The sequence below is a fragment of the Colius striatus genome, chromosome 2, assembly GCF_028858725.1.
Source record: "Colius striatus isolate bColStr4 chromosome 2, bColStr4.1.hap1, whole genome shotgun sequence".
In the NCBI taxonomy this organism is placed as follows: domain Eukaryota; kingdom Metazoa; phylum Chordata; class Aves; order Coliiformes; family Coliidae; genus Colius; species Colius striatus.
Genome location: NC_084760.1, coordinates 49,833,487 through 49,849,262, shown reverse-complemented (window position 1 = coordinate 49,849,262; position 15,776 = coordinate 49,833,487). Strand labels below are relative to the sequence as shown.

The following is a 15,776-nucleotide window of genomic DNA, read 5'->3' as shown; positions in this document are numbered from 1 at the left end:
AAAGCTTGCACTTTCATTTTCTCTGCCTACCTACAGGAGTGAGAATGCTACAGTGCCGATGTTCCCCATGGATTAGTGATAGCTAGATGGGGAACTTTCCTCATACAGAGTCGCTGGATAATTCAAGACAAAAGGCATCTTGACAGACCTTCAGTTCAATCCCCTGCTCAAAGCAAGGCCAGCTATGAAGTTAGACCAAGTTCAAGGCTTTGTCCACTCAGGTCTTGAAAACCACTGAGTTGTCTCCAAAATGCAGATCTCTGGGACAGCTGTTGTCCTGCTTGGCTGTCCTCACTATGAAGAAGTTTCTCCTTCTGTCCAGTCTGAAAGCTCTCAGTTTATGCCTGTTGTCTCTTGTCCTGCCTCTACCTGCTGAAGAACCTGTCTCTGCTGCCTTGATGACCTCTTCATAGGCTCTACAGTCATCTCCTGCCTAGATTGAATAAGCCTTGTGACTCCAACCTGTCCTTGCAGAACAAGTGTTCCAGTCCCAAGCTATCTTCATGGCTCCCAGCTGAACTCACTTTGGTTTGTCACTGTCAGTCTTATGTGGCAGGGACCAAAACTGGATTTAATATCTAAATGCACCCTCACAAGTGCCAACTACAGGGAGATAATCACATCCCTTGGTCTACATGCCATGCTTCTGCTAATGCCTTCTGGGATGCTGTTGGTCTTCCTTGCTCCATGACCCTCAGGACCTTTCTGCAGAGCTGCTCCCCAGGCAGGCAGACAAGCAAACAAGCAGGCAGTCCCCAGCTTGTGGCATTGCAAGGGGTCCTTCCTCCTCAGGTGCAGGACTTGGCATCTGTCTTTGTTGACTGGCTTCAGGTTCCTGTCAGCCCATCTCTCCAGCCTGACTGAGTGCCTCTTGGATGACATCTCTGCCATTGTGTGCCTATTAACTGGTGCCATCAATTTGGTGTCTTCTTCAAATATGGTAAAAAAGTCATCTAACATCTCCCATAGGTAACTGATGAAGGTGTTAAACAGGGCAAATCCCAGTATAGACCCCGTGGCATTCCACTTGTAACTGACTTGAAGGCAGAGTGCAGCCCATTAACCACTGCTTTCTCCCCAACTGGTTTCTTAATTACCTGGTTGTCTCTTCATCCAGACTATTAATGTCCTGCCTTGGGTACAAGGCTACTGTGGGAAATGGTGTCCTAACCCTTACCCAGAAATTGAAACCAAGCTACTACATGTATTCTGTATTCCAAAGTTTATACTATAAAGCAAAGGTTAAAACCTTTGACAGAAAGGCCCTGAGCAGCAGAAGCAAGCAAGAGTTTGTTCTGCCTTGAACAGACATGCATGAGTAAATCGTGCATGTTCACACATGTACGGTCTTACTTTAGTGGTAGTTTTTCCTCTTTCTGAGGTCTGTCCTCTTTGTAGGACAAATCTCATGTGATGCCATCAGTTAGTGCTGTGAATTTGCATCCCTTGTCAGTATAGCTCAGCAGTGGATGAGGTGGTTTCTCGGAAATCGCGTTTAAGCTGGAAGGGAGAATCTTGAGAATGCAGAGTAAAACCTTCATTTAACTAGGAAGTGCTCATAGATGTAGCTTTCAGGGGGCAGCAGAGCTGGGTTCAACTCCTGCCATTTGAGTCACCTTGAACAAATGGTGTAAGAGACCAAACTCTGTTATTGTTTACTATGAAAACAGATACAAAGCAATCTTCTGAGTTCTGAGTTTCATTTGAAGGCTTTCACATATACTGGTTCTTCATGAAGACCTTTTTCTCTGTGACAACGTGGCTAACAAGTGTCTGCTTCATTTTATTGAACAGGCTTACATTTAGGGTTTCAAAAAGAAAAACCTCCTCCCTTTCATTTGTTATTTAATACTTGGCACAACTTCAAAACACTACACCCTGAAGCCATTTTGATTAGTAACATCATCTCCTCCTAGGCAAGTCATTTATCACTTACTCCTCTCCTAAAGCAGATACTATAGAGTCTGTTTCATGCTGCACTTCCAGTTTTGTGAAGACTGATGTGAAATAACAAAGATTTTAAAAAAAAAGTCAGTTTAACTTTTGGGTTTAAAATCAGTTCTGACAGCAGTACACAAATAAATGTGAAATAGAAGACCTGGGAAAACTGTATAGCAACTTAAGTGGGCATGGAGATTTGATTAACAAAACAAAAAAACTGATTCCTCAGGTTGGGAAAAGTCCACATTCAAGTTTTTGAGCAACCAAATCCATGCAATCACTCTTTACTCTGCACACCTCATGGCTGCAAGGGCCAGAATAGTCTTTTGAATTCTTGACTCTGCCTAGACAAAAGAATTCATTTAACTCTGATTGCCCCTTGCAAATTAGGTATTGCACAGGGAGCCTGGGGCTGAGTTAGTGGGAGCCACATTCACTAAGGGATTGCCATGCCCATGTTCAAGGTGTGGATGCCACCAGTGGTTACAAATTCACCCTGGCTGCCGTCTGAACTCACAGAAGGTCCTCAGTACCATCCGAGGAGCACCTACAGAGTGCTCTGCGTCCCCATGTGGAAGCCTGAGCTTGGGATGAGAAGCCAGGAGCTCAGAAACCTGGGAGCTCTTGCAGGGAGGTGAGTCTTTGCTACTGTTGCTGCTACAGCAGAGGAATGGCCCCCTTCACCTTGCTGGAACAGGAGGTACAAGTTCAGAACTGTACTTTGCTACGTCTGGATTAGCATCAGAAAGACCAAATGAGACCAGATCTCTCGAATTGACCATATGGATCCTTAAGTAAATGTTTGGAGTCCTGTCTTGAGAGGACTTCATTTTTTTCTTTACTTAATGGTGCTTATTTGTGCTTTTTCCAGAATCTAAATTCTAGAAGGAAAAACTCCCCCCTCAGCCTAATTTTTAGCCTCCTTATTTTCATGTCCAAGTTTTCTTGTGCAATCAATGGTCTTTAGGCTTAAGTGGCCCCTTTTCTGCAGCTCTTATTTACCAGCCAGATATATTTGTGTCATACAGATATAGTTGTGAAGAACAGCCTTTCCTTTGATAGGGTGATCATACCAGCTTCCCTTAGTCTCCTCTGATGTGAGAGATCCCGTATTTCCCATAACATCTTAGCAACCTTTTGCTGCCCCTCCTGCAGCTGGAGCATCAGCAATCAGTCCTGTTCAGAAGTGCTACTCAGGTCTCTGCTAAGGCTCAGACTGGGACCGCCTTGTTCCACTTCATGCCCTGGAAATGTCTGTGCTGCTACCGCTTGTCATCTTGTTTGCTTTTATGTGGACATATCAAACTATCTCTTTCTTGTATCAGTTTCTGCACAGCACAGTGGAAAGAGTTTTGTCCCAGAGTACTGATTTTTAAATTTTTTTTATTGTAAGAGCCTATAGTCTAAATAAATGACCTGCCAGGGAATGGAGGAGCATGGAACTCGCCTCCATTAACCTAAATGTCTACATTTGAGGTAGTCATTGAGGGAAACTCAAGGGAAACTGTTGAGATGCACTTCATCTCATTCAAGGGCAGATGTTTAAAACAGGCTGGATGATGTGACTCGCATCTCTCAAATGGCCCTTCAGAAGTTACTGTTCTTCTCTGCAGTCTGTAAAGAGAGTTCAGACACTTGGTTTGGGTTTAAATGTTTAAGGCTGGGTGAGGTGCATTCCATCTCAAGTGACTTGCTCACAGACTTAGCTCTGTGCTCAGCATCTGTCTGTCTGAGATGCTGTCTGTGCTCAGCATCTGTCTGACAAATCTTGAGATGAGAACTTCAACGTTCTGCAAACCTTTCTCATGCCTGATTTCCATGGTGTTGTACTGAAAGGGAGAGCACCAGAGAGAATAACATTGGACAAGCTAGCCAGAAAATGGGGGTTCTTTTATTGGTTTTTTTAAGTCATCCCATTAGAGCACAAGCTGAGAGAGCTGGAGAACATGTTGTTCTATAATAAGAATCTGCCTCTAGCGCTGTAATTTGATTTAAGATTTCTTGCAAGACTTATTGCCCGTAACACACACATTCAGTCCCTTTGAGGCTATATTTGTACATGGTAGGGTGAATTTGTTGTCTGTGTAATGTGACTGGTTTCCTTGGAGTTACAGCAGGGCTGCAGTCTGAGCACTGACCACTGTCACGTGCCAGCCTTCTCTTTGGGGGCGTGACAGTGACATGGTGCATTTTACTCCATTTGCCAAAAAGGGGTAATCATGCTGGTGCAAATGTTTCCAGCTGCAGCTAGAAGTGCTTCCTTCTGTAACCTTGTAATGGTTGCAAGTGAGTAATCTATGAGCTCCTGACATACAGTGTTTCTTAACTAGAGATTACATATATATATATATATATATATTTAAATTTTGCAGTAATAAAATCAAGGTGGTAATTGCTCTCTGCTTAGTCAGCTGAGGCTGCTGCTGCAGAAAGTATTTTAATTGTAACTAGATTGATGAGTTTGGCTGCAAGGAGAAAGGGACTTGACAACTTCATGCTTCTGGAAGCAAAGATCTTTGGACAGTGATTTACTGCTCACCACCTCTCTGTCATATTCAAGGGATGCCTTCTCTATTCATTCCTTTCCCTGGTTTTCTCTTGGACCCTTACATCTCCTTTTGCCTCATTTAAATTCTCTCTGCCAGGAGCAGTTCTCAAGATATTGTTCAGAGCAGTGGTGTGACCTGAAGGTGTTGTTTAGTATGCAATTGTCAGACATGCAGCAAAGATCTTTTTAATGATACTGTTGGTTGGCTGAATGTGGTGTGATGTGATCCATAGCCTCATAGCCTTCTTTTCCCCCCCTAGGAAAAAGACTGGTGCAATGCCTGAATTGTAATGAAAATATTTCTCTGTTGAAACAGAACTTATGCAGGTCAGCTTTAAAAAAACAGCACTTTCAAAGCCTATTATTGTCTGTTGGAAATTAGGAAGGAGGATTTCTTTTTTTAGGGTTTTATTTTCTTTTCTCGTTGCCTTTGTTGTGGTTATTTAAGACCTTTCAGAAAAGATCAGGTATTAAAAGTCTTATTTTCCCCCAGCTTTACTAGAGGGCTGCACAAGCTGTGTTCAATTCCCAGCAGAGTTCAGTGCACTAATATGCTGTTTCACCTTCTTAGCAGCAGCAGCATAACCACTATTCCTGTGTCAAACAGTTGCATTCAGGAGAGTCGCAGCACTCGCTCCAGGCACCATGAAGTCATCGTTGGTATGCTGCTGCTGTAAGAAGACAGTTACTCCTGGTTCCCTCCTCCCACCGAAACTGGAGTTGGGCAGGAGCCTGGGGAACCTGCTCTGCTTCGCAAGGTGGTACAAGATGCAGGGTACCTGCCAAGCTCAGATCTGTATTCATACTCCTCAACTCCCACTTAAGCTGTTACCACCAGCTTAAGCACAGAATATGTATGGTTTTAATTCAGCCGAGGTGCTGAATATCTGCTCAGGATGGTGGTCTATAACATGACACTGGTTTTAAGAGAACTGAGAGCAACTCTCTTTCCATAAGCATCCTGGTCTTTCTCTGCTACCCATCTTCCTCACAATTTCAGGGAGTAATTTACATTAACAAGTTCTTTAGATTCTAAGTTCCAGAGCACTTAGGAGCTCCCTGAAAAGAATGTAATTTTTTTCCTCTACATTTTTCCCCAGTAGCTCATCCCTCCTCCTGTCACTGTTTACAAATTCTTGTCATTGGAATTGGCCATCTGTTGTTTGAATAATTTCACGTTAGTGTCTGGATCCTTCCTGGTCTCATTTTTCATCTGAGAGCAGTTCAGAGTATCCCTCCATTCTCAAAAACTTGAAATCCAGAGGTCAAAGCCACAGGACCTCACCATTCCCCTCCTCACTGCCCATCCCAGATGAAATGTGATAGTTGTGCAAGCAGTTCAGTATGTTCCTTGTTCCCATTTTCACAAGCATACAGCTTTGTTCCTGCCTTGGGTGGTCAGACAAACAGTGGAGCAGAAGAGAGGCAGGTTGGCACCTTGGACCATGAAACAAATAGATCCCTGTGAAGGGATATAGTGTTAAAAGACTTTATTGCACAGGCTAGTGTAGACAGGAACCAAGTCCTCCACCAGATTTAACTGGAGCTACTCAGTTTTACTGGGGCTGCATGTGACCAACAGGACCGGGGAAGTGATTTTCCCCCTGTACTCAGCCCTGGTTGGGCTGCACCTCAAATGCTGTGTTCATTTTTGGCCCCCTGACTACAAGAAGGACATTGAGGTGCTGGGGCAACAAAGCTGGTGACGGGTCTGGAGCACAAGTCTTCTGAGGAGTGACTGAGGCAGCTGGGGATGTTTAGCCTAGATTAGAGGAGGCTCAGAGGAGACATGATCACTCTCTACAACTACCCGAAAGGGGGTTATAGTGAGGTGAGGATTGGTCTCTTCTCTCCAGTAATGAATGACAGGATAAGAGGAAATTACCTCAAGTTGCACCAGGGGAGGTTTAGATTGGAGCTGAGAAAGAACTTTTTCCCTGAGAGGGTTGTCAGCCCCTGTCCCAGGCTACCCAGGGAGGTGGTGGAGTCCCCATCCCTGGAGCTATTGCGAAGACACGTAGATGAGGTGCTGAGGAACATGGGTTAGTGGTGGGCTTGGCAGTGTTATGTTAGTGGTTGGACTTGATCTTAAAGATCTTTTCCAACAAAAATTATTCTATGATTCCATGATTCCAATCATACAAGAGATGTTCTTTAAGGTGTGCAGAATATTTTTGTGAGGGTGACGGAGCACTGGAACAGGCTGCCCAGAAGGATTATTAAGTCTCCTTCCTTGGAGATCTTCAAGACCTGCCTGGACATGTTCCTGTGCGACCTGATCTAGGTTGACCTGCTTCTGCAGGGGGGTTGGACTAGATGATCTTTAGAGATCCCTTCCAACCCCTACCATTCTGTGATTCTATGTACTTGTGGGCCCTTTCTTCAGTTACTTACGATGGGCACTACATTAATAAACAATAGCAGGTCTTGCAAACAAAATGCTGTTTTCTCTGTACAACTGTTTTGTGGTGGTAGCCTAAGCCCTCTGTCCCTTGGATGTGGGCACACACTTGTTGCAGGTTTTGCTCCTCAGGCCTCTGGCATTAGTTACTGCTTAACTGTTTGCCTTCTAGTGCAGAATTCCTGTGACAACTGCTCCCTTGTCCTCTCGTAATGCATTTAGCATATTGCTGCCGGCTTTCACCTTTAGCAAGATGCGGGTGACGTGGCTTTATGTAAGCATGAAGCCAGGTCACACTGTCCTAGCTCAGTGCTGGGGCAACACAAACAGACAGCAAATGTTTGTTCCCCTTTAATGATGAGACTCGAGGGTCCCACATACGACATTTATTCCTTTGAGTAAACTTCCGTTCCCACAGGCATCCAGCAGTGTCTGGCAGAGAGCATCAAAGGAAGAGGAATGAAAGGATTTTCCCCGCTTTGTGGGGAGAAGAGAGGATGCAGGGGATATGTGCAGGATGTAAAGTGTTGGTTTGCCTTGATACATGCAGAATGTAAAGTGTTGGTTTGCTTTGGCAAGCACAGCTCTTGCTGATAATCAGGCTGATAAACGATTTAAGGTCAGGGTTTCTGCAGCTCCCTTGCAAGGATTTTCCCACTTGGGCAATCTAGTTGTTGTATTGAGGCACCTGGTGAGGGGACGTGGTTTTCATATTTTCCTGTCCAGCAGAAGAGCTGTGCAGACTGAAAAAGGTGACAGTGCACATGGGAGCTGGGGCACAGTGTTTCTGAGCAGGTTAGCTGCCGCCACTCTGAGCAGGAGAGCAGATCACTCTTTGGGGGCTCATGTCCTTATGGTGGCTCTTCACTGTTTCCTCTGAGAAAGCATCACTTCCGAGTCCTCAGCTAGGAGTGAGGTTCCTGTTGCCTGCTCTAGAGACTGGTCTCAGTTTAAAGAGATGAGAAGCCAAGATCTTTGATGGTCAGGATTTTTGTGAGGGGAAGATCCTCTCTCTGAGCATTGCCTACATGTAATACTGGCCTGTCCCACACTGAGGGCTTGTAGATCCTATTCTCTGTGTCAACTTGGTCTTGCTGGGTAGCAAGCTTGCCATGACATTAAGCATGATACCTATAGCTTTAAAGGCCATGATAGTGTAATGCTAACTAAACCCATCAAATCTGTCTGAAAATCAATTCAGTCTTGGGCATGTGTATTACTGTGACCAGAAGATGATTAAGGACTGAGATGCCATCCATGGCTGGCCCAGCTCCTGGTGTGAGTTAAGATGGGAAGATGCCAAGAACTAGTCCCACGGTGAAAAAAGAGGTTCGTGATGACAGGAAGGTGACACCCTGCAGCTTCCTGACCAAAGGAAGCCAGGAGAAAGGATTTCAGGCCATGCTGACCTCCTAAGTCTGGTGGCAGTTGCTTGTCCACAGATTATTGTCTCTTCTGGGAAAGTGGTGTTGAAAAAACCCTCCTGCCAGCTAAAAGGCCTCTTCTCTGCCTGTCCTCTGGAGTCAGTGGCATTGCTTAACTGGGCTGGACTGGAAGAGGTGAGGGATTGTTTTCTGAGAGAAATTCCTTCCAGATGGAGAGTATCTGTCAAACATCTCAGCATCAGAGACCAAGCTAAGAAGTGGGGAACAAAAGTGGCAGGTCACCCCCTTGCCTGGGCTCTGTGGCTGTGGGAAGGAGTCACTTGGGGTGCCTGCGTGGGTCCTTGCTGGGAGCAGTCCCCTGTGGGACAGTGTGGACAAAGTGCTCATAGTGCTCCTGAGCACTCAGCTGTGTTGGATGTCTCCCACATGCCCTGGGTGGGCTTTCTGAGTGGCTATGTTTGTCTGGGGCTATTACTGCTTCTGGCAAGCTGTTACCATACTGACAGTTGGCCACCAGAGAAAGTTAACTCAGTTTTGTTAATATGATTTTGAAGCATTTCCTCCAGTTTAAGCAGCAGACATTCAATTACTTCATCTCCTGCCCCTGCTGTGTAACGCTTTCGTGGAAATGTGCCACTGAAACTGTGAGGAAAAAACTCTTCTCTTGTCACTTTCAAGGCTGCAGAGGGGACCAGTGGTGAGAACAGAGGAATGGAGGTTCCAAGAAAACATAAAAAACCCCTATTTTACTGTTCAGGTGAGGGAGCCCTGGCACAGGCTGTCCAGGGAGGGTGTGGAGTCTCCTTCTCCGGAGGTTTCCAGACCCGTCTGGATGTGTTTCTGTGTGACCTCATCTAGATGAACCTGCTTTGGCAGGGGATTGGACTGGATGATCTCTAGTGGTCCCTTCCAACCCCAACCATGCTGCGATTCTGTGACTCAAACAGCTTTTCTAGAGTTTTGTCTGCTGAAAACAGAGAATTGTACTTAGATGGAGAGCAGAAAAGCTGCTGGATAAGCAAGCAGAGCTTGTCTTACTGTATAGCTAATGCCCAAATGGTAACCCAATATCAGGGAGCTGGAGCAGAGGGTTGTTTTGCACAGCCTCAAAGTCCCAGTGCAGTGCTGTGGTTCAGGAGGACAGGGTGGTTCTGAGCTCTGCTTCTCTGCTTGAAAGCCATAACCAGCTCTCCTCTCCCTGCTTCTAGCTTACACCACAGAGCTGCTCCCACAAAAAGGGAGGAATCTTCCTTACCTGACCCTTACCACTTCTTTTTTCCTTTTGTAGCTGCCACATGCTGAGTTGGTGCTGGAAGTAATACAGCTAAATTGTTTTTCCTCCAGCTACTCATTCTCAATTGACTCTTCTCCACGGGGAGCTTTAAATGGTGCCCACGGGGCAGCACAGAGCCTGGAGTCCCCATTAACCTGGTATTTCAAAAACGATCTAGGCAAACCGAGCTCTGATCTCTACTTTAGGAAATGATGCACACTTGTAACAAGTCATTACCCTAAAAAGAAGAAATGAGCCTTCCTACAGTAAGTGTTAACCTTCACTAACTAAACCACATTTCTTTTTCAGCTGTTTCATACGCTTGGTTATGCATGAGGAAGGGCCTTTCTTTGTCCTCCAAGTGTATGTGGTACAGTGATGCAGTCCTGTTTCAAGGGAGCTAAACTGAGGATCAAATGTGTAAAAAAACAATCCATGCTTTTTTACTTTTCTGTGGTAACCTAGTTGGTTTGTGGGAGGTAAGAGGATTTGCGGAAGAGAAGAGGAACAAACCTTTGTCTGTGCTTGAAACTGGAGGGCAATAGATTACCTTTAGGCACCGTAGATCTTTGCCCTCTGGGATTTACTCGCAGGAGCAAACTCCAGCTGTTCTCCCAGGTGAAATGGAGCTCTGAATAGATAGTTTTGTTCACTAATCCTTGCACTGAATCAAGGCTGGAAGGTGCTAGTGCACTTCTTAACAGTAGGGCACAGTTTGTCACTGATGGTAAGGATCTCCTGAGCCACCTCACCATCACAAAACATGTTTGGTGTTGGCAGGACGCCTGTTAGTTGCTCAGGTACTCTGGCACAAAGCAGTTCTGTCGTTTATTTTACCCTATCCATGGTATATAATGGAGACTGGTCTGAGACAGATGCACACATCTGAGACAGAAGCTTTTCCTGGAAGGCAGTCACACAAGTCGGTGGGTAGAGACAAGTGCCTTCCTCCCTCTAGGTCTCTGAGCTAAAAACAAAAAAGAGCCTCTGGTTTGTCTACACAGCATATCCTCACTAGCCTTGTGTTTCTTGCTGGGACGTTTCAGGATGTGTTTAAGCAGTTATTGTGGCAACTGTTTTTACCCTCCTGTGACATTGGTTAACAGCCACTTTTTGGATCACTTTTGCAAAGGCAGGGCAGAGCATGTAGAGTGCCTGCTGAGCAGCCACAGCAGCAGTTAGTGTCACAGGAGAAAAAACAAACAAACCTGGGTGATGACTGGAAACCTTACCATGGGAAAAAGATGTCCTGCTGTTGCCAGTAAGCAAAATTGTGGGAAAACAAAAGCAAACACTTATACATGTTTCTCCCTCCCTAGCTCCCTCTCCCCTGCCCCAAAAAAGGGGTTTTGTGTAGTTTGTCTCCTTTCAAAGTTACAGAAGTCCCCCGAAGATAAAAATCTATGGTTTCTGAAGTGAGTCCTACAGCAATTGCACCCATGTGGAATCAGCTGCCTACAAAACTGCATTAGAGGCAGGGCTGCAAGCTGGTGTCTGAAAAAATAAGTAACCTGTTTAAATGTATAAAGAAAAACAAGTGAGCTCAACCATGAAGTTGTTCTCAGCTGAAATGTCACGAGCAGCATCATTTACATTCAGCCTTCCCTTGAACCCGAAGGAGTTGCTTATGTTAAGCTGTTTCACTGACCCACGGATGGACAGACTGACAGGCTCTTTGTTACAGAGTCGAGTTAGGAAATACCAGAGCTAAGGTTGTCTGTGCAACTTTCCTCTCTGCTCCCCATGTGGACATGCCACAGTAGGGGCTTTAATCCCGTAATCCCTCGGTCATTTTCCACCGGCCCCTCCGCCTCTCTCAGACCAGAGGAGGCACAATGAGCCTTAATGAGCAGAAAAGCAGCTCTGGGCTTGTCATTGTTCCATCTGTGACCGTGGACCTGAGCTGAGTCCCACTCTCCCAGTCCTGCTCTGAAAACACAGTGGTTTGTGTTCAGCCATTTTACATGCCCATTCACGGGCATGACCCTTGCACCCTGCAGAGGATCTTCAGGAGTTCATACCCTCATTCTACAGATGGAGCTCAGACAGAGCAAGCATTGAACACCCACCAACTCTTGCCATCTGCTGCCCAGCCAGAGCGCTGGAGCACGGCCCCTGAGGAGGGCTGGTATGGCTGGGAGCCCTCTGCACCTCAGTAGCTCAGGCCCAGTGACCTCCAGGCAGCCAGCCAGAGAACAAGGGAAGGTAGATGTGGCCACCCCTTGCCATGGCCTCCTAGTTTCTGACTGTGGCCCTTGTACAGGAGGGGGGTCCACAGCACAACCCGTCTCATGCCCTTGGGCAGAGTGATCTGCGAACCCCACTCTCCACAGCTGCCTGAAAGGGGGTTATAGTGAGGTGGGGGTCAGTCTCTTCTCCCAAGTGACAAGTGGTTGGACAAGAGGAAATGGCCTCAAGTTGCCCCAGGGGAGGTTTAGATTGGACATTAGGAAGAACTTTTTCACCGAGGAGGTTGTCAGACACTGTCCCAGGCTGCCCATGGAGGTGGTGAAGTCACCATCCCTGGAGATATTTAAAAGACGAGACAAGGTGCTGAGGGACATGGTTTAGCGATGGGCCTGGAAATGTGAGGTTAGTGGTTGGACTTGATGATCTTAAAGGTCTTTTCCAAGTGAAAGGATTCTATGATTCCGTGATCAGACACCTCAGAGTACAAACCTTTTCAGAGCAGAAGCCAGAGGCAGGAGGACAAAGGCTGTGAGCAGGCAAGCATGAAGCCACGTGCTGTCTGTGTTAGCCCTAGGATGCTCTGAGATTTTTTTTTTATATGGCTTTTTAAATTACAGAGGGAATTGTACATAAGAACTGGACTGTGTATTACCAAATGGATAAGCCTGGCCTCAGATGTTACTGAACAATAATTGCAAAGCCTCTAATTTTCACGTAGTAATGGTGTTTTTGTTGCAGATTGACATCCTCAAGGCAGATGTGGAGAGTGCGGAGTGGAAAATTTTGGAAAACCTGATCCTGGAAGATGTTGTGGAGCAGATAGGGCAGCTGGTGTTTGAGGTACACATCCACTGGCCTGGGTTTGAGGTCAGTGGCAACGACAGCACCGTGGTGCGATACTGGTACAGTCTGCTCCGAGAACTGGAGCTGAAGGACTTCAGGCTTTTCCATACCTACAAAGACTTGTCGAAACCACAGATGTTTCTGAAAAAGGAAGCCTTCAACGCCAGTAGCTGTTACACGCTGAGCTGGGTAAACACAAGATGGAAATAGCAGAAGGGATGCTGTGATTTGTGCCTGCCAGTCACCTGGCCCCATGGCATTATTGAAGGGCGCTTTGGTATCACTGGCTGAAGTTGTTAAATGTGCACATGGTGACTGCTAACAAAAGGGACCAGCTCTTATTTTTGTCTGCTGTCAAAAGAACTGGCACTGGGAGAAGAGATACAGTACACATTTGTGTTGCAGTGTGTTTGCCAGCAGATGCTCTGCCCTAGAGGTTTCTGCAGAGGTTTATCAGAGGGGTGTGTCAGCAGAAGTTTCCCAGGCTGCTGCCCCGTGGGCGCCTGGCAGAGGGCATCCCTCTGGGGCTGCCCCAGGGAGCTCTGCTCTCTGAGCTGCACCTGCCCTCAGGCAGGAGAGTGCTCCTCAGGAAGTGCCTGCCTCAGAAACGGTCAAGTGTTACTCCTCTGTTAAGTGATCATCTTTGATTTGCACATCTTTACTTTAGCCCTGTTTCCTGTGGAACAAATTGGAGGCAAGGACAGTATGTTCTTGAACCCACTGGCAAATTTCAAATGAATTTGGCAGAGGCAGAAATCACCACCAAGCTCAACTCCTACCTGTTTCATTGAGCAACTTCTGAGTGCTTTGACTTTGGCTCTTTAAGGCAGTCTGGCTGCAGGCAACGAGTTCAGTGCCCCTGACGTGGGAGGCAGTGGGACAGAGAGACTTGACTGCCTGAAAAGCTGCTGCCAGCTCTCCCTCTCATCACCCTCCAGAGACTGCAGCCACAGAAGATGGGGCTTCCCTGCTTCATCTGCTCAAAGAATGGCTGGTTTGAAATTACTCTTGCAAAGGCTGTAGCTAATGTTTTTTCATCTACCAAGTTACTGAAAGGAGCTGAGAGTGAAACCTTTCTTCTTTGTTTTGGGTTGTAGTTGAATGGTATTCTGTGTGCCTTCTCCAGTGCTGTGCCTGGATGCCTGCTACCTCCTCACCACCTCCCTGGCCCAGCTGCCCCTCCTTGACATTTGGCCAGATTCTGGGCCTGCACTGGTGCTGGCAGAGGTGGTGCAGGCGGGTGCTCTGCAGGCTGGTCCAGGACTCCCACAAGCCAGCTTTGGCCATTACCTGAGGAGCTAAAGAATGGGGGGAGCTAAAAAATGTATAGGAGGTTGGGTTTTTTCTTATCTTTAAAAGACTTTTGACATTAAACTTTGCATTAAAATACAAGCTGACACCATGTCTGTGTCTTTGGTTTACAACTAATGCAGGGCTCAGTGTTCTTCCCCTCGGTGTGCCTCAGCTCAGCATTGCTTTTAACAAGTCTCTCTCTTTCTCTGTCCCTATGTTGTTCCTTCTCTTGTAGTCTGGCATTTCTTTCTCTCCTTTAACATTCTCTTTTCCACCTTCTCCCTTGCCTCAGTTCCCTCATCACCTCCTTCCAGGAGCAAGGCCCGGGGCTGGAGCCAGCATGCCCACAGGATCTCAGCAAGCAGCCAGAGTTGGGGAAAGCAGAGGCTTTTTCTTCCTGGCAGGTGAGTCAGCTTTCTCCCAGAGACGCTGTTTTGCCTCACTAGTGGATCAAGCCATTCCCATCACCTTCCCCAGGCTTTGCCCCAAGGCAGGCAGCTGCTGTCGTCCTTTGCCGCCTCCCTGAGGGCTCCCGCTGCCTCAGGGTGGGCAGGGACTGCTCTATCTGCAGAAATGGCTTCAGCCCTTCAGCTCAGCATCCTTTCAAAGGCAGGCATAGAATCACTTTGGTTGGAAAAGACCTTTAAGATCATTGAGTCCAACCACTAACTTCACATGGCCAGCCACTAAACAATGTCTCTTGGCACCTCATTTCCCCAGAAGATGCCAGCAGGCACATGACTCTGCCAGGGTGACAGCCTTGCTCTCACCACCCGTCTCCTGGGGCTGGGGTGAGGCCGCTTCCACACACTTCCCACCTAGAAGAGCCCATTGTGAGGCTCGAAACTGCTGCAGCAAATCTGACTTTGAGCTGCAGAGGCCACAGACCTTAGGTTGCTTTGGAAGACACAGAAAAACCCTCTTCCCTGCTTAAATGGTGAAGGACTAGAGTGGGGAGGGATTTTAGTCTTTTCAGTGAAAGGCAGAACGCTGGTTTCCAATCTGCTGCCTTTCAGTCGCACTGACGCTGCCTTGTGTTGTATGGAGCCTCTGATTTGCTGCCTCGTGTTGTATGGAGCCACTGATTTGCTGCCTCCCCATCTTCCCTTTTAAAAAGAAATCCATTTCCATTTCTACTTTTTTAGTTACACCAGGATGTGCTGAAGTGGAGTTTAATTCTAAGGGGACTTAACGTGAGCTTCTCTACATCAAATGTCTCATTTAGGGAAGAAGGAGGATGGTGCAGCCAGACCAGGACCACCGACCAGGTGATGATATGCCTCTGCTGGTAAATTAAGCAGTGGCAGGCAGTGTGCACAGGAATGGCAGGCTGGTTAATTAATGAGGTCCCTGGCACAATTTTGGCTCAAGCCATCTCCCAGATGATTCCTAGGCACAGCCATGGAGTTAGCCCAAGCCAATGGACAGCTTGAATACAGCTGCAAGAGTTTAGTAAAGGGACACGGCCAGGCCATCTTTGCCAGTTTGCCTCAGGGCTGGGGAATCCCTCCTGCTTCCGTTTTGTTTTCTGGCATGATTTAATAAGAGAAAGTGCTGGATTCTCCACCTGGGGTAGGGTAGTCCTGGAGGGATTATATACAGCTGGGGGTGTGAGAGGCTGAAGAGCAGCCCTGTGGAAAGAGATACGGGGATTTGGCTTGATGGCAAGTTGGATATAACTCAACAGTGTGTCCTGGCAGCCAAAAGAGCCAGTTGTGTCCTGGGATGCGTTGAGCACATGTAGTGAGCTGCTCGATGGAGGTCATTGTCCCACTGCACCAAGGAGGCCTCATCTGCAGTACTGTGTGCAGGTTTGGGTGCCTCAATATAAGGAGGACATCAAACTGTCTGAGGGTGTCCAGAGGAGAGCAACCAAGGTGGCACGGAGTCTGTAGTTGCAGG

At 46.9% G+C, this 15,776-nt stretch overlaps 1 protein-coding gene across 1 annotated transcript in view; it reads left to right on the top strand.

The window, feature by feature from the left end:
• The window catches only part of METTL24 (methyltransferase like 24), a 48,024-nt gene extending 34,051 nt beyond the window's left edge, over positions 1-13,973 (top strand). The window contains exon 5 of the mRNA XM_061990041.1: positions 12,477-13,973. Within this exon, the coding sequence (XP_061846025.1) occupies positions 12,477-12,791 (315 nt within the window). The 3' untranslated portion in view covers positions 12,792-13,973. The remainder of the gene's footprint in view (positions 1-12,476) is intronic.
• Positions 13,974-15,776: the final 1,803 nt, after the last annotated feature.